Consider the following 27222-nt stretch of genomic DNA (forward strand, 5'->3'; position numbering starts at 1 on the left):
TTGATGTGCTTTATTTTCCGGGCCATGCTGATGCTGATAGAGGACTGTCGTCATGACTCACACTGAGGAGGACGGTAGGAAACACACAATCAGATAACCGGAAGTTCTTCGATTATGGCGGGAGACGCCATTTTAGATTTATTTTACCCATTTTCCAGTGTCCCGCTTTTGCTCAAATCTGATCGCTAACAAAGTGGAACCACATAAAACGTTAGATTGAAAATAATTTGAATTATTTGGGTCATGTTATTTATGAGTAGACAGACAAAAAAGTATCACTACGCCATACCTGAAAAGACAAGGGAAGTTTTTACTTTACAGCTGCCATTTTAACTAATTTCCAGGCGTCATTGGGGTCCTATCTATGATGGTGGAAGATGTCGGCGAGGCCGCCACGAGAAACGTCAATGGCGCTCATCTTCTTTACGAACTCCTGAGCGCTCCGTGGCTGCGCGCCCTGCTTCAGGTCTGATTCCAACCAAGGGAAGAGACGAGGACTCCCGGAAGTGGCTACCATCGTCAAGCATAACTTCCTGTTTTCTTCTTCTACAGATTTATGAGTGCCTGTTGACTTTCAAGAGAATTTTGCCCCGCCCTCTCCTGTCTCACGCTTCGGGACTTTCACGCGAGGTTATTGCGAACAATTAACATAACAATTATGAAAACTCGCTAATTAAGTGACGAGCTGTTGAACTAAGTGACTAATTGACGAACTGATTGGCAAATTAATTGATTGTTTGCCTCACAGACTATCCAATTAACAATTGAGTGAATATTAGCAGGCACACCCCCTTTTCTGCTGAGAAAGGAAGGAGAATTCTGCACTAACTCTGGCTTCTTTCTTTTGTTATTGAGGTCCAGGGTGTCCTGCATACAGTCCAGACTCCTTCTGTGGAGGCTACAGAGCTTCAGATCCTCCTGAGCTCTCCACACATAAAGGTTCTCCATCTAGTCACCTACCGGGTCCTTAAACGGTCCTTAATCTCGAACCATCTTCAGGCTCTGTTGTCCTGTCACGACGCCGTGGCTCAAGCAGACTTCGGACCCGTCTTGGCGCCGCTACCTGACGGGCCGGCTGAAGATAAGGACGTCGTGAGGATCGTTTGTTTGGCTAAGAATGAACAACCTCTGGTCAGAACACAAATGAAGAACTTTTGAGTGGGGACCAGCATTGCCATTTGTCCTTACTGTGTGTGCATGTGTGTCAGGGGGCCACCATAAGGAAGGACAAGGAGACCGGAGAAATATTTATCGCAAGAGTTATTCGTGGAGGACTTGCAGACCGTAGCGGTGTGTGTGTAGTGTGTGTGTGTGTGTGTGTGTGTGTGTGTGCGTGTGTGTGTGTGTGTGTGTGTGTGTGTGTGTGTGTGTGTGTGTGTGTGTGTGTGTGTGTGTGTGAGGAACAATAGTTCGGATGTGCAGTAACGCATTCTGTGTGTGTGTCAGGTCTTCTCCATCCTGGAGATCATCTGCTGGAGGTGGATGGGAAGCCACTGGTAGGGTTGGACCCCGAGCAGGTCATCCAGATGCTGGTTTGTCTGGTTGTCAACGTTACCACGATTCTCATGCTCCCCATTTGCCATATTGCTCCTCCCATTTCTTATGTGTCTCAGATTTGTTACTCAAGTCTCAATCATTTGTGTGCTCAGATGAGGTCAGAGGGCACCATTCTCTTCAAAGTAGTTCCAAACACCTTCCAGCTGAGCAGCATCAACAAACCAGTGAGGAACCTTCAGCATCCTCATGTGAGAGATGTGTGCTGAGTATCTATTTCTCCTGCGTCAGGTCTACATGAGGTCCATGGTGGACTACTGTCCCTTGCGGGACTCTTCCATACCCTGCCCTGATGTCGGGGTTTTCTTCAGTAAGGGGGAAGTGCTGGAGGTCTTGGACCAGTCAGATGGACAGTGGTGGCAGGCCAGGAAGCTCACCAGCTCAGCCTCCTTTGTTGGATTAATTCCATCCGCCGCCACGTTGAAGAGGTTACCTGACACCACAACTAATTAACTATCTAACTAACTAACTAACTAACTAACTAACTAACTAACTAACTAACTAACTAACTAACGATTAACTCATGTTGTGGTGGTGTATCGTTTGTGATGTCATCAGTAAAGAGAAGGAACAGAGAGATCAAAAGGAGTGTAAAGATGATAAGCATGATAAGGATGAGTATGGCGGTGGAGGCAGCAGAGCAGGTGAGGGCCATCTCAAATGGAATGTATACAATTATATAGATGACATGATTTTGAATGAATGTTTTCTGTTTCAGAGGAGGAACCTCAAGAGAAATGCACTGCGGGTAATGCATACTTTTTATAATACTTGTATTTTATTAAGGACACTGTAGTCATATAATCTTGTAGACTATAAAAAAACATATGGCTTTTTTAAAATCCAACAGATCAGGAAGAAATACATATTGGTAGGTAAGTCTCCTGTAAGTTAGTCAGGTAGTTAGTTGGTCATGAAGTTAGTAGGCCAGTCGGGTGTTGTGGTCATGCAAGGCAATGTGATGTCATATCTTTCAGAGTCAGAACCATCAGAATTTCCTGATGGGCTCTACCTTGGTAAGATTCCGCAATATTGAATATATTATTGCATAATTTTTAGTTGTAATAAAATAAACGTCATTGTGTCTTTAGCGGGTTTCCGTCGTAGTTTTTGTCTGTTGAGGAGGTCGCTGTCCAAGAGAAGACGAATGTCTTGCACCAGCATCGCCACCTCCTGTTCCACTGTGGCCACGCCCTACGAGGAAGTGGTCCTCTACCGACGACCCCCACAGGACCACCACCGACTCATCATCCTCGTAGGTGAGAAGAGCATCACTTAGCATACCTTTGTCAACACTTTGGCCTCTCTTTTTTGTCTTATTGTCCATTTCTTTCGTCCTGGACAGGCGCGTCCGGAGTAGGCATCAACAAGCTGAGACAGACCCTCATTAAACTCAACCCGGACACATACGAGGGAACAACTCCACGTACGTCAGCGCCTCCTTGAACGCCGCATATAAAATCCGTGAGTAACTGAGTAACGTTTATTATGATTGGCTGCCGCAGACACCACCCGACCAATCAGAGCGTGGGAACAGACAGGCAGAGAGTACCACTTTGTCAACAAAGAGCTCTTTGACTACATGGTGTGCAGCCACAGGTGAGCCTCTTTTTGGATTTTACATTCTTCGCACACACCTGACTTTGCGTGTGTTTGCGCAGGTTTGTGGAATACGGCGAGTATAAGGGCCACAAGTACGGGACCAGCATTGACGCCATCGACGAGGTCATCAAACGGGGACGTGTGTGCATCGTTGACATCCAACCACATGTAGGTATTCAATACAGCACCGTTGCAGAATTAATAAATTTTACTGTTTTGAAAGAGTATCTGTCTTGTTGTAGAACATTCCTCCACTGAGGACCTGGAAGTACAAGCCGTATGTGATCTTCATCAAAGCTCCCACCTTGGAGAAACTTGCACAAACTAGAGTGAACGCCAGAATCATTTGCAGTTACCTGCACAACAGATACATCACTGTAAGACTGAGTAGAACACGTGTCCATACCTCTCAGGTATGAATAATAATTTCTATGTATGTGCTACAGAATCAAGACCTTCTGGACCTGGGGGAGTCGTCTCTGCAGATGGAGCAGAAGTACAAACATTTGTTTGATGAAGTGCTAGTCAATGAGCAGCTAAGTGACACTTGTGCTAAGCTTCATGCCGCTATCCACCGGGCACAGGTGGATGAAAACTGGATACCTGTCAGCTGGACGCGAGGCCAGGACTAACTGGACACTAAATATGGACTAGCATCACAGGAAGCTATAGCACGGACAACTGCTAAATTTCAGTACGCCGTTAACATTGACGAGCAGCTAGCGCCACCTGCAGGCTGTGTGTGAATGTGCAGGCATGCGAACAACTTACAAATTAAAGTTCAATGTCAACAGTTTGTCTTTTTCTATCTAGTGATTAATGTACCATTCCGATTTATCTAGCTAGCTACAAACAGCGCAACCTATTTACTTTGCGTACTTACATAACTGTCCATTTTACTACCCATCAACCCAAATAGCTAACTCGCTAGCAACCTACTGGCACTCGTTTTTCAACTTGTTACAACCTACCTATTTACCCCACTCACCTACCTAGAATATCTAGCTATCAACCTATCTATCACACCTATTTAGCTCTCTAGCAACTGATGACCTACATCCCTAATATTTAACAACACCTCGCTCTCCCTCTCTGCTAATCCACCACATGGAGCTAATCAGCACAAGCTAACAGGATTTACCACTGTACCTTTTGTGTTTCAGTGTTATAGTGTTTCAGTTACAAAATACTGGATTACCATGAGGAAAGACACTTTCCTAGACTTATATATCATTTTCATGACTTGGCGTAGTGTTGTGGAGGAAAAGTATGGCACAGTTCATCAACATTATTGTGCTCTTTCAAACTTATTTTGTGTTATTTTCTTCTTGAATCAATCATCTTTTGAAGGTCTTTTGATGGCGACGGTTTGACCCAAGTACAAATCATTTGTGAGGCCTCCTGCTGGTCAGATTAGCGTCAATGGCTGCTCTGCTAATGCTTTGCTAATTACATCATCACAAAGCTCTCCCAGTAGCTCAGCACATGTCCACCTGTCACTCACATCAGTGTCTATGTCGCCATCGTGAAGACGAGCTGAGCGCAAAAAAGCGTGGACAGGTGAGTGGCAGTAGCTTTAGCATGTGTAGCGTACATAACAAGACAGTAGTAATATGAGCAGCATAGTAACATTACTTGTAGTAATACATGTAGCGTAGCACTAGTGCCAGTGGCAACACTTGATAGTAATAACTGCTGTGTCTGTAGTGCAACACATAGTACACTAGTTATATGTGTAGCACTACCAGGAGTCATATATGTATCATACAACTACTAGTGCCAGTACTAGTAGCAATGCATGAAGCATACAAGTAGTAACATGCGTGGCATAGTCGTAATTACCAGCAATAGTATACGTAGCATACTATTTCCACCAGACGTAATACATACTTAGCATAGCATACTACCACCAGCAGTAGTAGTAGTAGTAACCAGTTGTGTGTGAATCAAATTAGTACCAGTGGAAGTTGCAGAGTACACTTACCATTGTAGTAAAGTAGTATCCGTAATAATAGATAACAGCACGGTTAATAGTTAACAAAGGAGTTGCTCAGGATGCTATCTGAGCTAAATGCTAACATCTTCATCCCAGGACATGTTGTTGTTGTTAGCATGGTAGCATTGCAAAGTGATGACTTTTACCACTCGAAATGTTTTTTAATTAAACATGACCCCGTAGCATCTGCTCTAGTTGGCTAATCCAATCACTGCTAACGTTTAGCGCTAATTGACTGACCTCAATCACTAATTGGCAGACTGGTCGTCATGCCAACAGTCAAGGGCAGGAAGAGGAGGTCTAAGAAGGAAGTCAACAATGGTGATGGTGAAGGTGAGTCACTGTCTTATGTGTACTACAAGAGTATAAAATTATTCACTTTAGTGACATCATCAGTCATTTATGACATCATTGGCTTGTTTCTTTAGTGGTGTGTGTGCAGGTAGGGACTGAGGAGTTGACCAATCAGAACAGAGAAGCAGCAACGCCGGACTTCCTCGATGCAGCGGCACCACAGAAGAAAAAGAAAAAGAAGAGGACGCCGACTATTGGTTAGCCTCTTCAATTTGACTTGATACTTGTCCTCTGTAACAGCTCCATTAAGTATTTTTTTGTGGTTTCAGATCAGCAGGTGGAGCTTGTCGACACGCCAAATGGGAACACGGCCGAAGCCGAGGTGGACGACGAGGAAGCCGCGGTCGCTGTGACCAGACGGACCAAAAAGAAGAGGTAAGCAACTCATTTATTGATGTATTCATATAGAAAGTCATTGTATCAATGTCTTGCGCAGGAAGACCAAATACCCGGAGCATCACAGCAACGACCTTGGAGCGGAAGATGACGACATTGCGGCGGACGCCCCCTCGCCCATTCCCCAGCATTCCTTGTTCTCCGCCCCCCATGGAAACAGTCAACCCGTTGGCAGAGTCTTTGTGGAGAGGAACAGTAAGTTGGAATGTTACTCAATGGCTATTTTCCAAATGCAAAAGTCTGCATACGCGTGCGTAGGGCGTTTCCAGCCTGAGCGAGTGGAGCAGTTCCGACATCCCGACCAGGTGGACGACTACTTGGAGCCCAGACAGATGATGTGGACCACCAGAGACATTGCCGTCAAGGTCCACAGCAGCTTCAGGTGTGATGGCATCGTTATCGTGCGGCATCTTTGCTTGCTCTGTATCACATGGTACGATGGTAGGGTTCTGGGCCTGTTCTGCCACGGCTTCCTGTCAGGCTACGCCATATGGAACGTGAGCGTGGTGTACGTCCTGGCGGGTGAGCACATGTCCACGCTGGCCAACCTTCTACAGCAGTATCACTCTCTGGCCTACAACGCGCAGTCGCTGCTCTACCTGCTGCTCGCCATCAGCACCGTGTCTGCCTTCGACCGGTACGTTGGCCACTTCTGCTCCGCCGGCGAGTCCGCAATTATTTGATATGGGATTTCTGCCCGGTGCAGAGTCAACCTGGCCAAGGCCTCCATGGCTCTGAGGGGCTTCATCACGTTAGATCCCGCTGCTCTCGCATCCTTCTGTAAGTCAAACACTTGAATCATTGTTAGCATAAATAAATCAAGTTATATGATCATTTTGGAGTTGCCTCTTGTGTTGTCTTTCCAGTGTACTTCATAGCGTTGATCCTTTCCCTCAGTCAGCAAATGACCAGCGATCGGATTCACCTCTATCCCACCGCCAACGAGACTCTTTGGTGAGAACTTTAAAAATAACCTTGCGGCAGAAGTTACGAATGATCCGATATGGTCATGATATTCCCTCAGGCCTCGTGGATCCGAGGAGCAGATCTTGCGACCGTGGATTGTAGTCAACCTGGTGGTGGCCGTACTGGTGGGCCTGGCCTGGGCCGTCATCTCCACGCGGCCGGATGTTGACTACACAGAAGGTACAGTCAAGTGTTATCATGTTGTTTGACTCAAAACAAAAGAGCCCTGATCACCGGTTTTACAGATTGGTACCAAAAAAGGGCTTGTACAAATACCAACCATGACAACATCAACATTTGGGTTGTTAATATTTGTATTATTTTATCTATACAGGAGATTAATTTCTTTTTTTGCAGAGTTCTTGATGTCCATGGAGGTTGACAGCTATCCCAGAGGCGATGAGAATGTGGACATCCCAGCCTAAGATCTTGTTTGAAATCAAGAATTCCCAGTATTTATATTCAAAATCTATTTTTTACTGTAATTCTTTTACATTTTTTGTCCATTGTAATTTTGTGAATTTAAGAAATAAAGTAGCAAATTGTTGTGCCGTGCCTTTGCACTTTTAAGCATGAGGTGGCGCTGCTGACCTCTAAATCCAAAATATTATTTAAGTTTACAGTTGATAGGACATGTAATTTAAGTTACGTGTTGTTTTAAATTACTACACAGTATTTGATTTATTTATTGCCATTATTAGAATTAATGTATGTAACTTTGACATATTGTAAAATGTAAATATAATGCGTGAGTAATTTTTGTGCAGATTAGTATTCTAAATTCAAATGATCACATTTTTAAAGATGCTACAAATGAAAAAAAAAAGTAGAATGAACTCAAGTGGGAGTTGTAAAATGGTGCGTTTAAGACCGTGATAAGAAATTCGCCGATAGTCAATTTACATTACAAAATTTCATAACTAAAAAAACACCGCAAACTAATTAACCTCCAAACGTAACATGGTATATGATTGCAGTTAATCTTTACAAATCAGCGTTTCTTCGCATAAAATGCTGTCGGTCCCCGTTTTCAAAAGCGCTGATCGCATAGTAGTCGCGCTATATCCCAGGGTCCATGAAGGCATCAGCACGCTGAGCTTGTGCTGTGGCAGCAAGTCAGGCAATCATGTAAAGATGGCGGAGCTTCAAATGCTTCTCGAGGAGGAGATTCCCGCAGGGAGAAGGGCGCTTCTTGACAGTTTCCCCAACTTAGAGAGCGTGGCCGAATACTGCGAGGCCAACTATGTCCAGGTAAGCGCTTACGGGGAAGTGGAGCCTGATGCGTCGGCGTTTAGGGGAGAAGTGGGCGTTCCACCGGTCAGGACCGAGTTTACAGTGAACCCCCGTTTATCGCGCCTGAAAATCCATAATATAGTCATATTCTATACAATTGATTTTGCCTTAAAATTATTGAAACACATTTATATGTTTTAAAACAAAGTTAGTTGTTGCTGTGCCGACTTTTTTGCCTTGTCTTGCGAGCAATAAATTGCAATCATATGACTACTTTTCCCAGTAACACAAAAACTAACACTTTACTTTTTCTAAACAGATTAAGATTAAAACATTTCACTTGAGTGTCCATTTTAATTTTCCCCATATTGTCATGTACACCTGACATGAGTCTTGTTTAATACTATAGTATTGCAGTAATACAGGCCTCCCCCTCCTCGTAGAAAGAAGTGTGTGTGTGTCTGTGTGTGTCAGTGTGTTTCTTGTCAACCTCCGGCATGAATGAGTTTGCGCTGACCTACATTGTATTCGTCCTGCTTACACACACATTATACACACACTAACAAATACACATGACGCACGTCCTTTGCCTGTAAACACCAAGCTTACACAAAATAAATGTAGTCACACAGTTGGCATGTTACTACTATAAAAAGGAGTAAAAGATGAAATGGTGACATTTGACATCTTTCTTGTTTGCTTCTTCTGACGTCCTGCCCCAGGCGTCGGACAAACGTGGAGCCCTGGAGGAGACCAAGAGCTACACCACGCAGTCTGTGGCCAGCGTGGCCTACCTCATCAACACTCTGGCTAACAACATGCTGCAAATGCTCGACATCCAGATGTCTCAGCTTCGCTGCATGGAGAGCTCCGTCAACCACATCACGCAGGTTGGCCGGCTAACCGCACAACATGGCCAGTAGTATTGGGACACTGGAAGCTAGGAAGGAAGGAGTCAAGGATGCAAGGAAGGATGACTGAAAAGAAAGATTGGAAGGATGGATAGAATCTAAATGTACTCTTTTCACTTGTTCTGCATTGGTGTAAATGAATGCTGACAGTAGATAAGCTCATCTTTGTGCCAGCTAGCATCACTGCCGGCGCCAACACTCGCCTACACAACAGCTGCCACCCTCGACACACACACACATGCACACACACAGAGCCACGCTGCTGACAAGGCTGAAAGAAGACCGACGGCATCTCATGTTTTTTTGCTTCTCAGCCAAGTGACAATGAAGGCTGGGTGGATGTGAAACGAACCATTGTACAACATTTTAAAAAGACAGTTGTGTGCGTTCCAGCCCCGCATCCCAAAAATCTATAGTGCGACGAAGATTTGTACATAAAATTGCAACGGATGCTCAAAAAAATTGTCAACAGTCAAGATTGTATATTTGATTGACAGGCGTACGTTGCCGCCATCTTGTTGGTGTTTTGCAGACGGTGGGCATCCACAAGGAGAAGGTGGCGAGACGGGAGATCGGCGTGCTGACCACCAATAAGAACGCGAGCCGCGCTCACAAAATCGTGGCGCCAACTAATCCAGAGAGGCCGCTGCGCTACGTGCGCAAGCCGCTGGACTTCGGCGCGCTGGATGACGTCGGGCACGGCGTCAAGGTGATTCCGGCTGATCAATAGCCGTCGCAGTCGCCTGACTTCCTTTATGCCGATGTCGTGACGCTGACAGTTTGCACTTTGTGTCTTTTTCTGCATTCGTTGATGTGTTAAGTGGTTGCTGAGGTTGAAGGTAAATCGTTGGGTTAGGATTTCAAATTAGCATTTCTAGATTGGGTTTGACGTAAAAAATAACAGGAAGCATTGTACATTTTTCCTTTGTGTGACATCATGAAGACTGATGTTTCAACAGGAGAACATGAAGGAGCCTGGCTCTAGCCCGCCCAGCCAGAAGCCCCCCAGCCCCCCCAGGGCGGGACGCAGCATCTTTGGGTATGTGACGCCATCTTGAATAGCCTGCTACTATTTTGACTCAAACTTCTTTGTGACTGACAATGCAACACACATACATAAACAATTATAGGTGCAACTGGGGACTTTTCTGCATTTCTGGATATTCAAAAATTATTATTATTTTTTAAATATTTTATTATTTATTTATGATATATTAATTTATTTATTAGATAATTACATTTTTAAAATATTCTAAAATGGTCTTAAATCAAGATTTCAAGCCAGGGTTCGTGTTTATGTTAATGTTTCCAACGAACCAAATGTGTGTGTCAGAATCCCGAGGCCAGATGATGACACATTGAACTCGGCACACGGGCGATGACATCACACTCGGGCGAGCGCATACACACTCACACGGCATTGGGAGAAATGACATCATGCTTTATGAAAGCTTGTTTTTCTTTCGCTCCCTCCTCCAGCATGTAGGTCAGCCACATGGAGATCTTCTCGCTTGGTCGTCTTTTCTCATCAAATCTCTTTCTCCCTGTTTTTTGGCTTCACACTCGACCAAATGTGTTTTTTTAATTCGAATGAAACGCAATGTCATTTTTTCCATTTCCACTCACATTTCTGTTTTGGTTTTCTCTACTAGGGACAAGAAGATCACAAAGGGAGCAAAATGTCAATTATGTGTTATTGTGTTTGGTCAAACATTCCAATCAACAAACAATCCACTTTAAGTGCACAACATTAAAAACAGGGCTTGTGATTGCTAACCATAAACTTTTCATTTTGGGCCCAAATGTATTTGGCCTCCCAACCTAACCTGCATATGCACATGCAGGAAGAGCTCCCCCTACAGGACCCTGGAGCCCGTGCGGCCTCCGGTGGTCCCCAACCACTACGCCTGTAGCCCCACCAGCAGAAAGCAAAACAACAACTGCCAGCGCTCACGCACGTCCAGGTCAGCCACATGGCCGCCGCCACCACCGGGGAGTCCCTCATCTGCTTCTTTCGCCAATCGCAGCGCTTGGCCCCGCCCCCACCCACAGCTGTCATCCAATCCACCTCTCACATTTCTTTGCTGTTTCTTCCGCTTGTCGCTAACATTTTTCTCCATCGGTGTCATCTTATGTTTTTGAAAAAATCCTCTTAATTTTAATTCCATAAAAATGTCTGTTTTAAAGTGGCAGTAGCGGAGGGAGTTACCCCAGCAGCAGCAGTCGGAGCAGCAGCAGAGAGAACAGTGGCAGCGGGACCACCGGTGTGCCCATCCCCGTGGCGACGCCGTCGCCGCCCGCCATCTTCCCAGGTAACACGCAAGTAATTGACGGCCTCCAAAAAAGCTCAGTATATATTTATACAGCTTCCTGATGTTCTCCCTAAAGTTTCCCCGAGCGCCGGACCCGCTAGCTCGTCTTCTAGCCCCCCCAACTCTTCCCCGACCTCCTCTTCCTCATTCTCGCCCTCCTCTTCTTCCTCTGCCACCCTAACCATGCCGCCGCCATTGGCGCACGCCCCCCCATCCCCTCTGTCCAAGCCCAACGAGATCCCCGGCACGGCCTGCAGCCTCCCTCCACCGCCTCCCTCCCCCCAGTCCTCATCACCCAAGGAAGGTGAGTTCCTACTTCCTGTCTGGTTCGGAATGCATCTCCTCCCACGTTATTCATCCAATTCATGTCGATGCATCACCATTTTCCAAAAATTGAAATTCAAAGGTGGGGTGGTGCCTCAGTTCTTCAGCATGAATCGTCCGCAGCCTCGCCAGCAGACGCCGCAGGTGGGCGGCTCCCTGCCCTACCGCCGCCCGCCTTCTGTCACCGGGCAGCCAATCGGCACGCAGAGCAACTGCAGGCCCTACTACAACGGCCAAAGCCCAGGTAGGTGCTGGGAGAACAACGTCACGGCTCGGCATGTGCATCACAAGTCCACTACAAACAAAAAATAGTTTGAAAAGCGACCAATAAAACCAATTTTTTTGCAGCCTCTCCACCGCCCTCCCTCCTCCAGTTCACTCCTCAGCTCCCTCTCATGGGCTTCGTGGCTCGTCTTCAAGAATCCAGTCAGTACACCACACTTTCTCATCGTCCAATAACGCGTTACCTAAGCGACCCGTTTGGCTTTCAGTCTCGGACGTGGCATCGCCCCTTTGGCCGACCCCTGAGGAGACGGCACCTGCTCGGGCCCCGCAGGACGTCGACGCACAGGGCGGAGAGGAGGACTCGGCGGAGTTGGAGTACAACGACCCGCATGCGGAAGAAGACCCACCCTGGGTCCCCAGCAATTACCTGGAGAAAGGTTATTATGGGTTAGCTTAGCATCTTTAGCATGAGCGCGGGGTTGAATGTTATTTTTGCCTAATGTTGTGTTTTGTGGATCAGACAAATTTTAGCGGCATCTCTGCATGAAATAAACAAAAAAAATATGATATTCCCTCCCTCCTCCTCCAGTGGTGGCCATCTACGACTACACGGCTGACAAGGAGGACGAGCTGTCTTTTCAGGAGGGCGCCATTATCTACGTACTGAAGAAGAACGAAGATGGCTGGTTCGAGGGCATAATGAACGCCACCACTGGACTCTTCCCCGGGAACTACGTGGAGGCCATCATGCACTACACCGACTGACTTTTTAAAATTTTTATTTTAACCCAGAAGCCCTTACACTTACATAGTGATGCCATTTCTGAGCCTTGTGTTTTTGATGTTGTGAAGTGGAGCTCAGCGGACATTTTGTCCACTCTTGAAGTTTACAGTGTGTTTGCGTGCACATGTACCATGTTTACATTTATAAACATACACAAGTTGTATTTTATATTCTTATGTGCTTTAATCTCAGCTTTTAAGCTATATTGTCCCTTTAAATGATGGAGTTGTCTGTGTGTGTATAAATAAGGTTAATTGGTTACAAAAATCAATCCTACACTAACATCGAGTCTGTTCAAGATGTTTAAAATAAAATGTATTGCGATATTTTGTTCTAAGGACTTGTTGTCTTTTTATAAAAAAATTTGTTCAATATAATTTAAATGTGCTTCACAAATCCCAATAAACAAACAAATGTCTGTCTTCGCTATCAAGCTACTCATCTCAATTTATGTTTCTTTGATTTAAGGTTCAAATGGTCATAAATCATAACTGATACTTAAATCAACGATTATCATAAGCCTTGTTTCGGCAACACAATGAACTACATTTCTAATATTGCACCGCGGGAAGCCTTTTTTTTGGGGTCATATTTGAACTACGTTTCCCACAAAGCACCTGTGAAGAAAGTGCCCAATCACAACTCGGGTTCGGCACCGCGTTTAAACTACGCCTTCCATGATGCACCTCTCAGGAAACAGTCAAGTCAAATTCCAATTTAAAATTACAACCTCGCCGGGTTTTCCGCGTTCTTTCATTTGAAATAAGGCGCCTCCTAGCCGGGAATAGTTCATTTTATGGACCAGTAAAACTCTTGGTTGACTTCTGAGTCCTCCGGAGCGTAAAACTGACGACTTTTATTTACGCCATGGCTTCGATTTTTCTGTCGGTTAGCCGCGCTAAGCTAACTCATTGCTAGCCAGCTAGGTCGCCTGCAGCTGGATTTTCAGACTTTCGGGACTTGATGTAACCATGCCTAAAGTTCGCTCAAAATTATTGTAGCGAGTCCCCTAAGACGTAGAGCACCATGACGCTGGCACCGAAGGAGCTGTCCAACCTGCTGGGCATCATCTCGGAGGAGGCTTGCACCAACACGTTCGAGACTCTGTCCACGCACTTTCACCACTTCTTCGGCAAGGCGGAGCACTTCCGCGCGGGCTCGGTGCTCGTCATGCTCCTGCAGCAGCCCGACTTGCTGCCCAGCTCGCCGCAGCGGCTCACCGCGCTCTACCTGCTCTGGGAGATGTACCGTACCGAGCCGCTGGCAGCTAACCCCTTCGCCGCCGTGTTCGCGCACCTGCTCAACCCCGAGCCCGAGAAGCTGCTCTCGGGTCAGTGTGGCCAAAAGTCCGGCTGTTATTGCAATAAAATGCTTATCTGTCAAACATTTTTTGAATATATTTAAAAATTGTAAGTTGTTTTTAAATCAAGTTAAAAAAGAAAAAGAAAATAACAATTGTGTTCGTTTTTAAATTAAAAATTGTGTACGACTTCAATATTGGAAAACAAATGTACATTTTAACCAAAGTCTTTTAAAAGAAAGTGAATTCTAATAAGTAAGCGATAACTTGGCATTTGTTTGCATTCAGGCTTCCTGCCACCCATCACGCAGCCTGAGAAGTTCTTTCTGTCACAACTGATGTTGGCGCCGCCCCGAGATTTGTTCAAGAAGACGCCGAGACAAGTATCGTGCATGGACGTCAGCGGAATGCCGCAGTCCATCGACATCAGCGGCCTGCAGCTCGCCCTGGCGGGTATAGAAAGTCTTCACACCCCTTTTCAAATACCAGTTTTTGTGTTATAAAGTAAATGACTCAAAAAAAGATAAATCCACTCAGAAGTCTTACCATGTGACCTCTAAATTGTGCACAACTCAGTGCGTGTTTTTGTTGGTGCAGAGCGTCAGTCCGAATTGCCCACACAAAGCAAGGCCAGCTTCCCCAGCGTCCTCAACGACCCGGACCCAGACTCGTCCAACTCGGGATTCGACAGCTCCGTGGCCAATCAGATCATCGAGTCTCTGGTCACTGAGCCGCGCCCACCGTTGGAAAGTCAGTATAGTTGATTTTTTGTGCCTCAAACATGGGTGAACGTTTCAAGTTTGGGTTTTAAACCAGCGTCGATGTCTCAAGTAAGCTGGTTTGTTTTATTTGCTTCCTTTCTCAGGTCACTTCCGCCCTGAGCTGATTCGTCCTCCTCCCCCGTTGCACGTGTGCGAGGACGAGTTGGCGTGGCTCAACCCCACTGAGCCGGACCACCGCGTTCACTGGGACCGCTCCATGTGCGTCAAGAACAGCACCGGGCTTGAAATCAAACGGGTCATGGCCAAAGCCTTCAAGAGCCCGTTGTCTGCGCAGCAGCAGTCGCAGGTAAACAAAACAAAACAAAACAAAAATACTCCAAGGCGAACAACAGTGATGATGGAGTGAATCCCACCACCAATAGTTGCTGGCTGAGCTGGAGAAGGACCCCAAGCTGGTGTACCACATCGGGCTGACCCCCGCCAAGCTTCCCGACCTGGTGGAGAACAACCCCCTGGTGGCCATTGAGATGCTGCTGAAGCTGATGCAGAGTAGTCAGATTACCGAGTACTTCTCTGTGCTGGTCAACATGGACATGTCGCTGCATTCCATGGAGGTTGTCAACAGGTCAGCATCAAACTCACCCACCATCTCCACTTCTTGTGTGTGTGTTGTAAACTCATCACGTTATTGCGTGCTTCAGGTTGACCACGGCTGTGGACTTACCTCCAGAGTTCATCCATCTTTACATCTCCAACTGCATCTCCACCTGTGAGCAGATCAAAGACAAGTACATGCAGGTAGGGCGTATCTTTTTTTGGGCTGCTCTTCATTGGAGGGACGAAACTGACATGGCTGCTGTCGCTGTTGTCCAGAACCGTTTGGTGCGTCTGGTGTGCGTGTTCCTTCAGTCTCTAATCCGTAACAAGATCATCAACGTTCAGGACCTGTTCATCGAGGTCCAGGCATTCTGCATCGAATTCAGTCGTATACGCGAGGCGGCCGGACTCTTTCGCCTCCTCAAGAGTCTGGACACTGGCGACGGCGGACTTCCTGACGCCAAGACTACCAAATAAGGGCTACAAAAATACTGTAAATAGTTTTACTCCTTTCAATGCAAAATTATGGAAATAAAACCTTTTTGTGGGGGAATTCTGAAATGGTCATAAATTGATTGACTGGTGGTCACCAATGTTCCCTCTAAGCTGCGCGCGTGCGCAATCGCGCACTGCCCGCACATTCTCAGCGTACAAGAAAATCTATCCAGCGCATAAACATCAACATAACGTGTTAATTAATATTAGATTATAATATATAATTATAATATATTATATCAATTATAATATATTAATATTAGACCTAATCTAATTAATTCGCCCAATAATATTGTTTTTTTTGTTTCTCACTCAGTGAGTGACAGGTGTCCAGCCAATGATACGATACGGTTCACTTACGGTACGAAGCCAATCATGGCATTGACGGTGCTTGCGTCTGGGCCCTGCCTATATGCGCCGTGCAGGTTAGCTAGCAGGTTAATTGATGCTAATACAAACCCCGCATCCTGGCGAAACGAACAGGAGCGATACATCCACTCACCAAGCCACAGTAAAAAAGAAATGCAGTTCTTTTAAGATGGAATGGCTGTCGGAGTATGTGCAAATTGAAGAAAAATCGGTGAAATTGGGTGAGATTTTTTCTTTTTCAAGTGAGAAAGGTCTACTCTGCAAAACATGCAGCGATGCCAACTGTGAAAGAGGATTTAGTTTAATGAATCATATCAAAACAAAATCCAGAAATCGTCTTGAAGTGACACATTTGGACCAGCTGATGCGCATAAAGTCAAAGCAAGAAGCAGACGAAGCCATCAACCTGGACAAAGTGTACAACCATTGGAGAAGTGAGAAGGACAGACGTGAAAAATAAGGTCAAATTTTAGTCCGATTTGTGCATATTCTAGTGACGGTTATTAAGATTTTGTCTTTGTGGATATTAATCATTAAATGTTGTTACTATTAGATCATTTATGGGTAGTAGAAATGCCAAGAAAAACTGTGTAATTAGATATTTTACAAAGTGTTACAGGAATTTGCACTGTATCACAAGCTACAGCACAAGTCATTGTGCAAAATGTGAATGTTTTAATGTGAGCAAAATGTTATGTCTGAAAGGTGTATATGTCTCATATCTTCCAGAACAGGACCCTCAGCCGGGCCAAAGCAGGACTCTTCCCATGGCCAAAGCAGGACTCTTCCCATGGCCAAAGCAGGACTCTTCCTATGGCCAAAGCAGGACTCTTCCCATGGCCAAAGCAGGACTCTCACATACTGTATAACATCTACACATCCCATTTTTCAGATTTTTGTCTTTTTTTTAAGTGGACCAAATTACTTATTTAAAAATAAAGCATGCATATCTGATGTTGCTCACACTAGTCCTCAGTTTGCTCAGGGAGCTTGTGTGTATGCCCAAATACATGAAAAATTAGAGGGAACATTGGTGGTCACTAAGGTTGACATTTATCCCAACTGGTGTGACGTCTGCAGCACCCAAGTTAGAGGAACTCAAAGTCCAAAGAACTGCAAGTTCCTGGAACTTTAGATTGAAACTCGAGCGTGTGTTTAAAAGCACCTGACTGTATATGGGAAAGTGTTTGTGTACAAAAAATTGACAATTGACATGATCTCATTTATTTATAAAAAAAAAAGGATGTTCTTGTCCTTTGTCCTGGTAACTCGGTTTTGAACTTATGACATCATCAGCGCTATGACATCATCTGCCGTTGTCTGTTCCGTTAAGTGCGTCAGGTCCGCTTCATGGCGCGCGCCATCAGGCAGGCGAACACGGTCATCACCATCTTGGGTTTCACCTCCACCAAGTCCTCGGGCAGCGCATACACGCGAGCGCCGATCTTCCTCGCCGTGGAGATGGCGTACCTGTCATTCAACATCATTACGGGTGATCACATGTCACAATAGACTGGTTCTGATTGGCTGTTCAGGACTGCAACCAGAACGTGGTTCAAGTCACATGACCCGGAGTTCTTTTGACGCAGACACCCTTAAGAAATGTTCTTTTACATGATAAAATCGTTTCTTACTTGGCGTTGTTGAGTTTTTCCTCTTCAGTCAGGTCGACGGTCTTGAGGAAGTCGTATCGGATGGATCTAGGCTGGATGGCATCAATCAGGTCCAGAACCGGCATGCTGGTGCTAATGGAGCCATCCTACACAAACCCAATTCACACTCTTACAACTAAGCAACAACCGACACGTGAGTGCCTAATTTCTCATGTTTTAAAACATCATTATTTGTCAGTGAAACATTTGTGCACAAAGTTTTCTTCGGGCCACCTTAAAACTGGAGATGGATGACGTTTTCCCAGCTTGTATGAGCGTCTGATTGGTCCACAACACGATGGTGTCGTCAGTGACTTTCTGCCCATCGCCGAGCTCCTCCAGGATGCTCAGCGTGTACCTAAAAAAATTGTTGCTAAAACACACCCACAGGGGGCGCAATGGAGGCGGCCGGCGTTACCTCCTCATAAGCTGCCAGAGCAGCGCCAGTGTGAGCGTTCGATTGCCAGAGTGCAGGTCCTGGCCGGCAATCCCCACCAGGGAGAACTTGGCCTCGTTCTTGCCCAGCTCCACCGCGTAGTTGCAGTTCTCCAGCTGTAGGGGGCAGCAGCATAGCGCTCATTCATTGACTGTTTAGTAGGGAAGAGTTACTCGTATCGTCGTCACCTTCTTCATGTTGCTGCCCAGTTTGGAGTAAGGAGGCTTGTTGACTCGCTCCCAGTCCACAGGAACATTGATCTTCTCGTACAGCTGGAAGATGATCAGGCCGTCCTCCATGTCACTACAGCATACAAGCAAGCCAAATATTGGAATCCTCTCAAAATCCCTAGTCCCTAATCTCAAGGCAGGCTTAGGGTTTAAAACATTGGTTAGATCTTAAAATGAAAGATTTAGCCCAAATGAAGGTTTCATTTCATGCACGTATTGATGATTCTTGATGATGCTTGATGTCATCTTACGCGTAGAGATGATTGACATGAGGGTGGACACCCAAAGAGTTGATCCAGTTCCTGAAAGTCCTCTCTTCCCTGGTTTCTCCTAAAAACATCAAATAAGGTGAAGATCTAGGCAGATGTCCTTCAGGTCTTTCGGGTCCTAACCTTCGATGGATCCCCAGTCTATGTCCTGGTTCTCGGGTTTCTTGAGGCCAGGGTATCTATTGAAAAGGTTGGCTACAAAGGCCAGGTTGAGTTTGGGGTTCCCGCGGACCACGTCGGTCGCCGTGACGAACTGACGACACCCCAACTTGTCTGCCTGGTCCAGCATCAAGTCTGCACGCTGTACCTCGTCTTTCTCCTGGAACACACATTAGGTTTCAAGCCAAGATTAGGTTTTCCAATTAGCCAGCATTGGAGTTTTAAGAAAAGTTTAGGCTTTGAAGAAGTCTCACTCTGATTCCTGACATATCAATGATGATTGGTGGGATTCCTTTCTCCGTCCCTCTGGGCCTGACTTGATCCAAAAGGTTGTAGTACGCTTTTGAGTCCTACACACAAATGGCATCGTCAGCCAATCAGACAGCAACGTCCATCCAATCATCCATCTCGGATCGTACCTTGATATCTGAGCTGAAGTTGTTGATTTTGGGTGAGTTGGCCACCTCCAGGTGAAAGTTGGCCCAGCGCAGCAGCAGCTCCTCTGGTGACAGCTTCATCATGTCTTCCAGACTCTCACCATCTCTCAGCAGAGCAACCAAAGCTATCGCGACAAAAACAATAAAACCATCAACAGTCAGTTCTTTGTTATCATGCTAAGCTATGCTAACAACGTAACGCTAAGCTAACGCTACCTTCATTCCTGCTGAGCTCGATGTCCGCGAACAGTCCAATCTTGATGATCTGCCAGAGCAGACCGAGGACCAGATGCTGCCGGCCTTCCTTCAGGTCCTCAGCTCCGATGTTGACCACGTGGCAGCCGATGGCCGAGGCCGAGTTGAGGGCCAGGTTGAGGTTCTCCTGGATGGTGAATGGGGTCAGCTTCTTCTTGTTGATGGTCCTCTCGTCTATGGTGTCCGCCACAGAGAGGTTGATCATCTTACTGACAGCAAGATAGGGTTCCAGGTTAGGGCTCGGAGCCAGAATTAGGATTTCAAGTTCAACCAGGCTTAATCTTTCAAATCGGGATCACAAGTCATGGTTAGGACTTAAACCCGAATCAAGAATTTGAAGTATGTTTCGAATTAGAGTTCATCAATAATTTATGGCTGAAGTTTCTAAAAGTACCAGAGAATAATTCCATCTCCCACAGCCGTAAAGAGTTCGTCAGTGTCTGGATCAGCAGGCAGGACATGTTTACAGTCCGGGTCGTTCTCCAGAGATGTGTTGATCCAGTTCACAAAGGCCACCTTCTCCTCCTCTGTGGAGACAAATATCACTATCAAAATGGACTGGACCCCCCCCCCCCCCCCCCCAAATATTGCTGCTTTAGTCTGTAGACTCATCTTCATAGATTTCCACCTCCACAGACCTTCAGACCTCAAAGTCGTTAACCCTCAAAGACTCCGTTCTTACCCGAGTATGAGTGCTGCGTGCCGGCCTGCTCTGAGGTTCCGGCCACATTTCGGATTCCCTCTTTCTTATTGATGGCTTTCCGGAAGGTCTTGCCAACCTCGGTGCTTTTTAGTCCGTGAGCTATCTGAGGAGAAAGTCCAAAAATGTAGTGGTGGACAACCGAAGGCGTCTCAGTGGACTGACCTGCGTGAACTCCTCAAAGCTGAGCCGATCGCTGGTCTTGGTCAGCTCCTCGACGATCTCTCGGACCCTGAAACCCGGCACTGCCAGGTTGGCGGCCCGGAAGAGCTCGTTGAGTTCTCTTTTGCTGATGAAGCCGTTGCCGTCAAGGTCTGCCGGAAGACGGTGGGGGGTGTCAGAGTTGCCGGACGGAGAAACCGAACTGGGTCGGCGTTCTTACCGATTTTAGCGAAGGCCTCTTTCAGGTCCTCCAGCTCCTCTGGGCAAATACCTGTGGTGGCGTTCATATTGGAGTGCTGGAAAAGAAATGAAAAAAGCTGAAATGAAAACGCCGTCCTCGACCCGAGAAGAGGAAGCGAGGACACTCGTGATTTCATACTGTGATGCAAATGCTTCTCTTCACTTCTACCAACTTCCTGCTTCACATGCCGCACTTCCTGTTTGACACTCAACACTTTCTGATACGCACAATTTGATCCAAAAGATCATCCTGATTTTAACAAGCAATTCCAAATAACGACATTGCTTCCTCCTAAACGCAACAGGTGTTCAAATGTTGTCAATTTCAGTAGAATAAAAAGTTGGAATGTTCAGATGACAAATTATTAGAATCAAGATGTCAGCCAATGAAAAAGTAAGACAATTCTAGGTCATGATTTTAAATAAAGGTTTCAAGTCAGGGTAGGGTTTTGAAAAGAGCTGAGGTTTCAATTCTGAGTAACATTTTTTTTAAAGGAGTCAGGCTCTCAAATTAAGGTTTCAAATCATGGATAGGGTATCGAACAGAATTAGGGTTAGAAATCTGTGTATCATGTCAGAGTTGTTGTTCAAGCGAGATTAAGGCTGTTAAATAAGCATTAAAGGTTCAAATCAGGGTCTCAATTCAAGATAAGGTTTTTCCAAACAAATTTTCTGACTTTCCAATTAGGGTTTGAAGCTGATGATGTTCCTCACCTGAGCGTGGTGGCAAGGAGGAGTCTGGCGGCGCCAAGCTGAAGATAGCGACGATAGCGAGCGGTCTGCAGCGCGCTCCCGTCTGAGCGAGCGATCATCTAGTCACAGCCAGCAGGAAGGAAGTGACTCAAAATCGCGCCTCAAAGCCCCACGTTTTGTCTTTATAAGGCAATGGCAGACACACAGACAGACAGATAGACAAACTGACAGGTAAGGTGTCACTCAAGCGATTTGACTCAACATGCAACTTTTTTTGTTAGATGTGCAACTTGCTCATGTTGGTTGCAAGGTCAGGTTTCAAGACATGACATTCAAATAAATTAATATATTTAATTTCATTATTATTTTAGCATCTTGGATTATTTCAATTTGGCGTATAGCATGAAAGGCTTCGAAAGCAGCGTGAAACACTCACTGGGAAACAGCGCCGGAGTTTTGCTTGCGTCGCACTGGAGATCAACGGTTACCGTTTGACACTCACTGAGGGCATCACACGCTGACATCATCACATCGGGATTCTGTCACAGAGGCGGCCGAGTCACTTGATGTGTGATGTCATCGCTAACAGTGGAAAGAAGTTAGAATCCCCAACAAGGGTTCTTTCTGGTTTCAAATTGGGATTTCAAAGCCAGGGTTAAGGTTTTACGTTTTGGGTTTCAATCCAGGTTTAGGGTCTAAAATTTGGGAATTAAGTTTCCAGACCAGTACTTACTCTTTAGGACTTATCAATACTGATATTGACTACCTCCTGGTCTCTGCTGGACGCCAAGACGGAGCTGCGTAGTGCTGGTGGTCTTCATTAAAGGTGTCTCCAGCTGGAGATCCGAATCAGACTGATAAAATCTGGATCCAAATCGGATTGATAAAATCTAGATCCAAACCGGACCTGGATCAAATGTCTGACAACATGAGTGCAAAGCAATTGCGGCTCATCTTTCAAAAGAGCTGAAGACACCGACGTAAACAACACACTTGTGAGCTTCTGTATGAGCTGTAAGGATTTTAATGGCAGTGAGGAGACCACCTTGGATGGTTTTGCGGCTTTTTGAAATAGAACACTCCGAAAAAAAAATACTCAGTTCAATAAGTTTGTGGGTATCTCATGTCCTGGATTCTCCCGGGTCACCACCATCCAGTGGCACCGTTCCTTCAAGATTTTTCGTCTCCACATCTGTGTCGTCCTCTGTGACAAATAGGTTCCTCATGGAGTCGGACAGAGCCTCCCTCAGATCATCATCTGACTCCTCAAAGTTCCTGAAACATAGGAAGACATCCGAGTAAACAAAAAGGTTTGGTTTTTCCGTCACCTTGTGTCAACTTACGTGTCATCATCGTCCGACCTGGGCTCCAGGCGCTCCTGGTCCATCTCGACATCTGAGTCTTTGTCCTGGTCTTCCATCCCTTCAGGGGCTGAATGAGAGTAAAGACAACTGAACGTTGCTGCTAGCAACCTCGTTCTCGTTTTTGTCAGGCCGATTTCTGACCTGCACCCTGCGAGTCCACAGTGGAGCATGTGAGATTGGCTTGGGCCATGGCATGCAGTAAGGTCTTGGGGGGACCGGAGATCCACTGCCGACGAGCGACTTCTTCTTCCTCCTCCTTCTTCTCACCTGTGAACCAACAAGGCTCATTCAAACAAAACAAATCTAAGAAGGTCTTCACATCTGTGCTGCACGAACACCTTGTTCTACCAGGATCGGTGGACCCATCAAACACTCCTCAGATGTCACTAAATCCATCTTCTTCACTTTCTATACAAAAAAAATAATTAGACTGACATGGTTGAAGTTCCAGCGTCGCACCAGAGTCCACGTCTATGTGGACCAGAGCCTCCATCAGCGTCTCCGGTGGTCCCTGGCTCCATCCCCTCCTCGGCTTGGCCCAACCCTCGACCTTTATGTCCTCGCCCTCCTGCAAATGAACTGTCTGATTCTGAAGGTCCACCTCCAATTTTCTCTCCTCCTCTGCTGTCTCTTCGTCTTCCTCCTCCGAGGAATCCTTTGCGTCGTCGAGACGGATCTCAAACATGATTCCCTTCTGGAAGATGCCAGAGACAATTTTGAAACTGGATGCTTACCAGTAAAGTCTTGATTGTGAACTAGACCAGCATGGTTTGTGTTATGGTGTCCTTCAAATCACCTGGTTCTTGTGTTCCTTCTTACGTTCCCTCCTTTGTTTTCGGTTCTCTTCCCTGATCTTCCTCAAAGCCGCTTCCACGTCCTGCGTTGTTTTAAAACGGTCTAATAAACAGCTGCCCGATACAATTCGAGTAAAGGCGGGCATTACCTGCACTGGTTGCTCTTGTTTTTCGGTTTGTGTAGTGGAAGGTTGTGCTTCTTTGTCCAGCACAAACGTGTTGTGTTGTTGTGGCGGCTGATCAACAAATGCCTACATCAATAAACGCAACACAACTGTCTCACATTTTTAACAACCTGCTCAAATATACACACATATATTCTAACCCATACCGCCTTTGTTATTTGTATCGCATTTGCTAACGTGTGTGCGTGTGTGTGTGTGTGCACCTCTGCCTCAGCTCTCAATCTCATCTGTTTCATCTCCTGATGATATTGTTGTCGGATGAGCTGCAGCTGCCTCAAGTACTCCTGCAAACACACACACAAATGTACATTTAACTCATTTACTGCCAATCCAATTCATATCTTTGATGTCTATAACCGTCAATGGCACTGAATGGGTTAATTTCTTGCTAGGCTCAATTCGTCCGATTTCCCGCAGCTGCAGATTATTTACCACCTGTTGGTCCTGTTTCTTGCCAGCAGGTGTGTGCTGCGGCTCACGCGAGTCCATGTGGCCTTCCGATCCGTCGGCCGGTCTGCAGCTCTCCGCCGTACTGGGTCGCAGACCCTGACGAGGCGCTAACGTCATAAAACAATCCTCGGATTGATGAAGCGTGTTGCTCACCAACTGTTTCTCTGCCCTCAGCTTGTATTGGTTGGCTTCCTGTCTCCTTTGAAGGTATTCTTCACGAGCTGCGGCCACACTGAAACGTATGTTACACTTGCATGTTACATGTGTGTAACACGCATATGTGAAATACAGCCGAATGTTGGTCACTCACAGCTGGTAAGGTTCGACCGGAGGGACCACGTAGTCTTCACATGGCTCACTGGGAGGAAGAGGAGGATGAAGAGCTGGAGGAGGATAAACGTCCCCCCTGTGGAGGGCATCCAACCGGGCAAAATATTGCTGGTACTGTCCAATCCTGTACAGGTAAAACTAGTTAGACTCAGCCCAGAGATGATTAGGATTTGAACTGACTTTTGGTGGTGATCCCGCGTGGTGTCTCCTGCTGCAGGCTGAGGAAGGTGTCCTGCTCTGTGGGGCTGAGTGGACATCACAAAAACAGACAGCTCAATAAATGCCTACAGGAAAATGTGTTAAGCAAGTCCAAGGTTTGGTTTAAGTTTGTGTAATTACCGGGTAATAAGCAAGGCCGCAGACCCTCCACTCTGGCTTGACGGGAAGTTTCTTCACAGCCGCTTTGCAATTTGTCTTGTTGTCTACATCACAACAACAAGCATGTGTTATGATTGTCGAACGTGTGTGATGCATGTGTAACATCTGTGTGTGTGTTACCTGATGTTGCTTTGCAGGTGTTAGTGCTCGATGTGTTGCTATTTGGACGAAACTCCTGTGCACACGAACACACACACACACAAATCATATACCAGCACAGTGGTGTCAAAAGTGTGTGAATAGTTAGTGAAGGCTGTGAATAAAAGCGGTCAAAGAAAACACTTCACCTGAGCGTGTTTGTTCAAGAAAGGACGCTCCAGCAAAGAGCTGACGGAGGGACGGTCGCGGGGATTCACCTGAACACAACACGAGTGAAAGACTGTCAAGCTTAAATTGGTCACGTGCAGTGAGAAATAACACGCGCAAAATCCGTGTGAGACCTTGAAGAGTTGCGCCACGAGCATGCGAAGATCGTAGGAGTAACGTGCAGGCACGGGGTTAAAGCGCCCCCTGCAGATCTTACTGACCAGCTGACTCAGACTGTTGCCCTCAAACTGGACGGGACACAAACACAAACAGTCGTCTAATATGTGATAGTTGTTACTTTTGTATAAAACCTATTACAAATAAGTGTGTCTGTTGAAGCTTACTGGATGTTTCAGAGTGCAGAGTTCATAGAGGACGCAGCCCAGAGACCAGATGTCCCTGCAAATCCGGTCCACAAACGCACCACATCACTTTCTTATGTTATTGTGCGAGTTGCGTGTACATACGTTTTATTGTTGTAGGGTCGACTCTCGCAGATTTCCGGAGAGAGGTAGTGAGGGGTCCCCACACAGGTTCTGGCTAGCTCCAAAGTGCTACGTGCACACACACACACACACACACATGCAGACGGGTTATTTGATGTTCTGTCTCGTTCGACATGTATGCGGCACTGACGTACTGAGTCAACATCCTTGCGATGCCAAAGTCACCTAGCTTGACTTTAACACCTCGCTCACTCAGGAAAATGTTCTACAACACAAATATAAAACCGTCACATACAACTTGGGTAACAAGACATTGTGTCCTGTTGTTATGTCGATGTCACAGTACCTGACTTTTAATATCTCTATGCAGGATCTTTTTGTCATGGATGTGCTTGAGGCCCAGGCAGATCTGAACAAACCAGGCCAGGATCTGATGGACAATAAAAAACACAGGTAAGGAATTACAAATACATATAAAAAAATTAACTAAAGTAAAACAATTCCTATTCGTGTACCTAATCAAGTGTCCTGTATATTACCTGCTGCTCAGTGAAGAAGACTCCTCTCTGCATGTTGATCTTCATCATCAGATCGCCTCCGTCGCAGTACTCCATAACGATACACAGGCTGCCCCTGTCTACGCACGAACACACGCTTATGGTAACACACTTGCACACAGACACATGCACACACGTGCACACCTTGGAAGGAGTGGATGAATGTCACAATGTTGGGATGTTCCATTTTGGACAAAAGGGCTACCTCCTTCCTCGCGGCTTCCTTCTCCTTGCTTGACATCTGAACACACGTAAATAATAATAATAATAATAATAGTAATAATAATAATAATTTGACAATAACCTTTGCGAGGTTAATCATTTTGACCACACACGGTGGGTCATTCCCGTCAGCCTTGGTTCGCACGAGAAAGGCCTTTCCGAAACCACCCTCTCCGATCGGACGCACCACCTCGTAGTCGTCCATCACAACTAAAGAGCAGAACAATGAAAATTTTATTACTACAGTCAAGTCTCAGAAACTTCATGTGCAAGTAATAGACACTTTTGTAATTATTTGGAGGAGTACTTTTTATTTTTACTTCACTCCTACATTACTCTTGGCAACAAATGTGGGCTATTCTACCCACCTCGGTGTAGTCATATTCCATAAAATATCTTTTCAGCAAGTTGTGAGTTAGAAGTTAAACTGGATTTAATGTAAAGTATGTCATAAACTTCTAACGGGGAAATATTTGTTGAATAAAACAATCAAATGTATCGACACATTCAAAACAGAACGACGACGGTGCCAACGGGACGGAAAGAGTGCGTTGCCATGGTGACTGGTACACGGACGAGACAAGTTTTGAATATAGCAAGTTAGCAAATTAAGAAGAGGTTTTAGCGCTACCTTATTTCTTCAAATAAGAATTACCTTTTTTATACGAAAAAACGAGTCGTTTAATTGCCAGGTGAAACTTCGATCATCGCGACAAGTGCAAAAATGTGTGAAAGATATGTGATTGTAACTGGAAATGGCGTATTTCTTTTGTCAACAGGGGGGCGCTGTGAGCGTCCGTGATTATTGCTGCGAACT

General features: G+C 45.8%; 6 protein-coding genes and 1 long non-coding RNA gene across 20 annotated transcripts; 5 read left to right on the forward strand and 2 right to left on the reverse strand.

Annotated features, from left to right (window-relative positions):
• Positions 1–3952, forward strand: LOC119115435 (MAGUK p55 subfamily member 4-like). 3 transcript variants are annotated; one of them, XM_037239894.1, is made up of 19 exons: positions 1–74; positions 345–466; positions 553–630; positions 856–1131; positions 1209–1290; positions 1447–1532; positions 1650–1721; positions 1786–1982; positions 2113–2198; positions 2273–2302; positions 2405–2425; positions 2532–2570; positions 2646–2813; positions 2900–2980; positions 3060–3153; positions 3216–3324; positions 3399–3533; positions 3603–3652; positions 3741–3952. In XM_037239894.1, the coding sequence occupies exons 1-19, from the start codon at positions 53–55 to the stop codon at positions 3808–3810; spliced, it is 1818 nt and encodes a 605-aa protein (XP_037095789.1). In that variant the 5' UTR covers positions 1–52; the 3' UTR covers positions 3811–3952. The 3 variants fall into 3 exon arrangements, with proteins under 3 accessions (XP_037095789.1, XP_037095788.1, XP_037095787.1); XM_037239893.1 differs by having other exon boundaries at positions 856–939; positions 1000–1131; positions 3603–3952; XM_037239892.1 differs by having other exon boundaries at positions 3603–3952.
• A 695-nt stretch (positions 3953–4647) lies between these two features.
• tmem237a (transmembrane protein 237a) lies at positions 4648–7420 on the forward strand. 2 transcript variants are annotated; one of them, XM_037239896.1, is made up of 11 exons: positions 4648–4716; positions 5412–5485; positions 5581–5703; positions 5776–5881; positions 5943–6097; positions 6161–6284; positions 6348–6539; positions 6609–6682; positions 6769–6856; positions 6927–7048; positions 7226–7420. In XM_037239896.1, exons 2-11 carry the CDS (start codon positions 5422–5424, stop codon positions 7291–7293), a joined length of 1116 nt encoding a protein of 371 aa, XP_037095791.1. In that variant the 5' UTR covers positions 4648–4716; positions 5412–5421; the 3' UTR covers positions 7294–7420. The 2 variants fall into 2 exon arrangements, with proteins under 2 accessions (XP_037095791.1, XP_037095790.1); XM_037239895.1 differs by having other exon boundaries at positions 6161–6539.
• A 529-nt stretch (positions 7421–7949) lies between these two features.
• LOC119115443 (abl interactor 2-like) lies at positions 7950–13098 on the forward strand. Of its 2 annotated transcripts, XM_037239913.1 has the most exons (12): positions 7950–8119; positions 8824–8991; positions 9545–9721; positions 9834–9863; positions 9972–10051; positions 10857–10976; positions 11200–11324; positions 11401–11628; positions 11731–11892; positions 11997–12074; positions 12140–12310; positions 12463–13098. In XM_037239913.1, the coding sequence occupies exons 1-12, from the start codon at positions 8003–8005 to the stop codon at positions 12636–12638; spliced, it is 1632 nt and encodes a 543-aa protein (XP_037095808.1). In that variant the 5' UTR covers positions 7950–8002; the 3' UTR covers positions 12639–13098. The 2 variants fall into 2 exon arrangements, with proteins under 2 accessions (XP_037095808.1, XP_037095809.1); XM_037239914.1 differs by lacking the exons at positions 9834–9863; positions 11401–11628 and having other exon boundaries at positions 9545–9730.
• A 585-nt stretch (positions 13099–13683) lies between these two features.
• On the forward strand, positions 13684–17372 carry cnot11 (CCR4-NOT transcription complex, subunit 11). Of its 2 annotated transcripts, none has more exons than XR_005096148.1 (8): positions 13684–13987; positions 14246–14410; positions 14555–14707; positions 14823–15025; positions 15102–15304; positions 15381–15477; positions 15553–15858; positions 17174–17372. XR_005096148.1 is itself a non-coding variant. In XM_037239910.1 (8 exons), the coding sequence occupies exons 1-7, from the start codon at positions 13684–13686 to the stop codon at positions 15751–15753; spliced, it is 1326 nt and encodes a 441-aa protein (XP_037095805.1). In that variant the 3' UTR covers positions 15754–15770; positions 17189–17372. The 2 variants fall into 2 exon arrangements, 1 of the variants encoding a protein (XP_037095805.1); XM_037239910.1 differs by having other exon boundaries at positions 15553–15770; positions 17189–17372.
• lcp1 (lymphocyte cytosolic protein 1 (L-plastin)) lies at positions 17349–21913 on the reverse strand. Its single transcript, XM_037239909.1, has 16 exons — positions 21810–21913; positions 21395–21553; positions 20661–20736; positions 20444–20592; positions 20261–20384; positions 19973–20105; positions 19540–19787; positions 19306–19448; positions 19141–19236; positions 18851–19046; positions 18710–18788; positions 18417–18531; positions 18211–18344; positions 18027–18150; positions 17775–17899; positions 17349–17610 (listed from the first exon to the last, which is right to left on the reverse strand). Exons 3-16 carry the CDS (start codon positions 20725–20727, stop codon positions 17478–17480), a joined length of 1866 nt encoding a protein of 621 aa, XP_037095804.1. The 5' UTR covers positions 20728–20736; positions 21395–21553; positions 21810–21913; the 3' UTR covers positions 17349–17477.
• On the reverse strand, positions 21810–27184 carry LOC119115438 (serine/threonine-protein kinase Nek5). Of its 9 annotated transcripts, XR_005096147.1 has the most exons (24): positions 27061–27179; positions 26488–26615; positions 26328–26424; positions 26166–26263; positions 25973–26056; positions 25821–25891; positions 25648–25734; positions 25525–25579; positions 25315–25428; positions 25162–25230; positions 24995–25049; positions 24836–24918; positions 24677–24741; positions 24477–24620; positions 24320–24398; positions 24149–24262; positions 23920–24000; positions 23681–23782; positions 23534–23614; positions 23173–23431; positions 22879–23004; positions 22717–22804; positions 22140–22648; positions 21810–21912 (listed from the first exon to the last, which is right to left on the reverse strand). XR_005096147.1 is itself a non-coding variant. In XM_037239905.1 (23 exons), the coding sequence occupies exons 2-23, from the start codon at positions 26608–26610 to the stop codon at positions 22495–22497; spliced, it is 2211 nt and encodes a 736-aa protein (XP_037095800.1). In that variant the 5' UTR covers positions 26611–26615; positions 27061–27180; the 3' UTR covers positions 22370–22494. The 9 variants fall into 9 exon arrangements, 8 of the variants coding, with proteins under 8 accessions (XP_037095800.1, XP_037095799.1, XP_037095797.1 ...); XM_037239905.1 differs by lacking the exon at positions 21810–21912 and having other exon boundaries at positions 22370–22648; positions 23681–23767; positions 24152–24262; positions 27061–27180; XM_037239904.1 differs by lacking the exon at positions 21810–21912 and having other exon boundaries at positions 22370–22648; positions 23681–23767; positions 27061–27180.
• On the forward strand, positions 24256–24803 carry LOC119115444. Its single transcript, XR_005096149.1, has 3 exons — positions 24256–24405; positions 24479–24628; positions 24714–24803. It is a non-coding gene; the product is annotated as an uncharacterized LOC119115444 (long non-coding RNA).
• Positions 27185–27222: the final 38 nt, after the last annotated feature.

This window comes from Syngnathus acus, chromosome 21, assembly GCF_901709675.1.
Source record: "Syngnathus acus chromosome 21, fSynAcu1.2, whole genome shotgun sequence".
NCBI lineage: Eukaryota > Metazoa > Chordata > Actinopteri > Syngnathiformes > Syngnathidae > Syngnathus > Syngnathus acus.

What these genes read in the sequence shown, in the direction of transcription:
- tmem237a (XM_037239895.1), top strand. Translation starts at nt 5,422, where the DNA reads ATGCCAACAGTCAAGGGCAGGAAGAGGAGGTCTAAGAAGGAAGTCAAC. An exon ending in ACCGCCAACGAGACTCTTTG is followed by an intron (nt 6,857 to 6,926) that starts GTGAGAACTTTA and finishes ATATTCCCTCAG; the next exon opens with GCCTCGTGGATCCGAGGAGC. An exon ending in GGATGTTGACTACACAGAAG is followed by an intron (nt 7,049 to 7,225) that starts GTACAGTCAAGT and finishes CTTTTTTTGCAG; the next exon opens with AGTTCTTGATGTCCATGGAG.
- LOC119115435 (XM_037239892.1), top strand. Translation starts at nt 53, where the DNA reads ATGACTCACACTGAGGAGGACG. An exon ending in TGAGCAGCATCAACAAACCA is followed by an intron (nt 1,722 to 1,785) that starts GTGAGGAACCTT and finishes CTCCTGCGTCAG; the next exon opens with GTCTACATGAGGTCCATGGT. An exon ending in CGGTGGAGGCAGCAGAGCAG is followed by an intron (nt 2,199 to 2,272) that starts GTGAGGGCCATC and finishes TTTCTGTTTCAG; the next exon opens with AGGAGGAACCTCAAGAGAAA.
- lcp1 (XM_037239909.1), bottom strand. Translation starts at nt 20,727, where the DNA reads ATGAACGCCACCACAGGTATTTGCCCAGAGGAGCTGGAGGACCTGAAA. An exon ending in CTCTGGCAGCTTATGAGGAG is followed by an intron (nt 18,151 to 18,210) that starts GTAACGCCGGCC and finishes CAATTTTTTTAG; the next exon opens with GTACACGCTGAGCATCCTGG. An exon ending in CATCCATCTCCAGTTTTAAG is followed by an intron (nt 17,900 to 18,026) that starts GTGGCCCGAAGA and finishes GGGTTTGTGTAG; the next exon opens with GATGGCTCCATTAGCACCAG.
- LOC119115443 (XM_037239913.1), top strand. Translation starts at nt 8,003, where the DNA reads ATGGCGGAGCTTCAAATGCTTCTCGAGGAGGAGATTCCCGCAGGGAGA. An exon ending in GCCGCCCGCCATCTTCCCAG is followed by an intron (nt 11,325 to 11,400) that starts GTAACACGCAAG and finishes TTCTCCCTAAAG; the next exon opens with TTTCCCCGAGCGCCGGACCC. An exon ending in GTCCTCATCACCCAAGGAAG is followed by an intron (nt 11,629 to 11,730) that starts GTGAGTTCCTAC and finishes TGAAATTCAAAG; the next exon opens with GTGGGGTGGTGCCTCAGTTC.
- cnot11 (XM_037239910.1), top strand. Translation starts at nt 13,684, where the DNA reads ATGACGCTGGCACCGAAGGAGCTGTCCAACCTGCTGGGCATCATCTCG. An exon ending in GCCGCGCCCACCGTTGGAAA is followed by an intron (nt 14,708 to 14,822) that starts GTCAGTATAGTT and finishes TTCCTTTCTCAG; the next exon opens with GTCACTTCCGCCCTGAGCTG. An exon ending in TCAAAGACAAGTACATGCAG is followed by an intron (nt 15,478 to 15,552) that starts GTAGGGCGTATC and finishes GCTGTTGTCCAG; the next exon opens with AACCGTTTGGTGCGTCTGGT.
- LOC119115438 (XM_037239900.1), bottom strand. Translation starts at nt 26,610, where the DNA reads ATGGACGACTACGAGGTGGTGCGTCCGATCGGAGAGGGTGGTTTCGGA. An exon ending in ATTCATCCACTCCTTCCAAG is followed by an intron (nt 26,264 to 26,327) that starts GTGTGCACGTGT and finishes GTTCGTGCGTAG; the next exon opens with ACAGGGGCAGCCTGTGTATC. An exon ending in AACAAGAGCAACCAGTGCAG is followed by an intron (nt 23,615 to 23,680) that starts GTAATGCCCGCC and finishes AAAACAACGCAG; the next exon opens with GACGTGGAAGCGGCTTTGAG.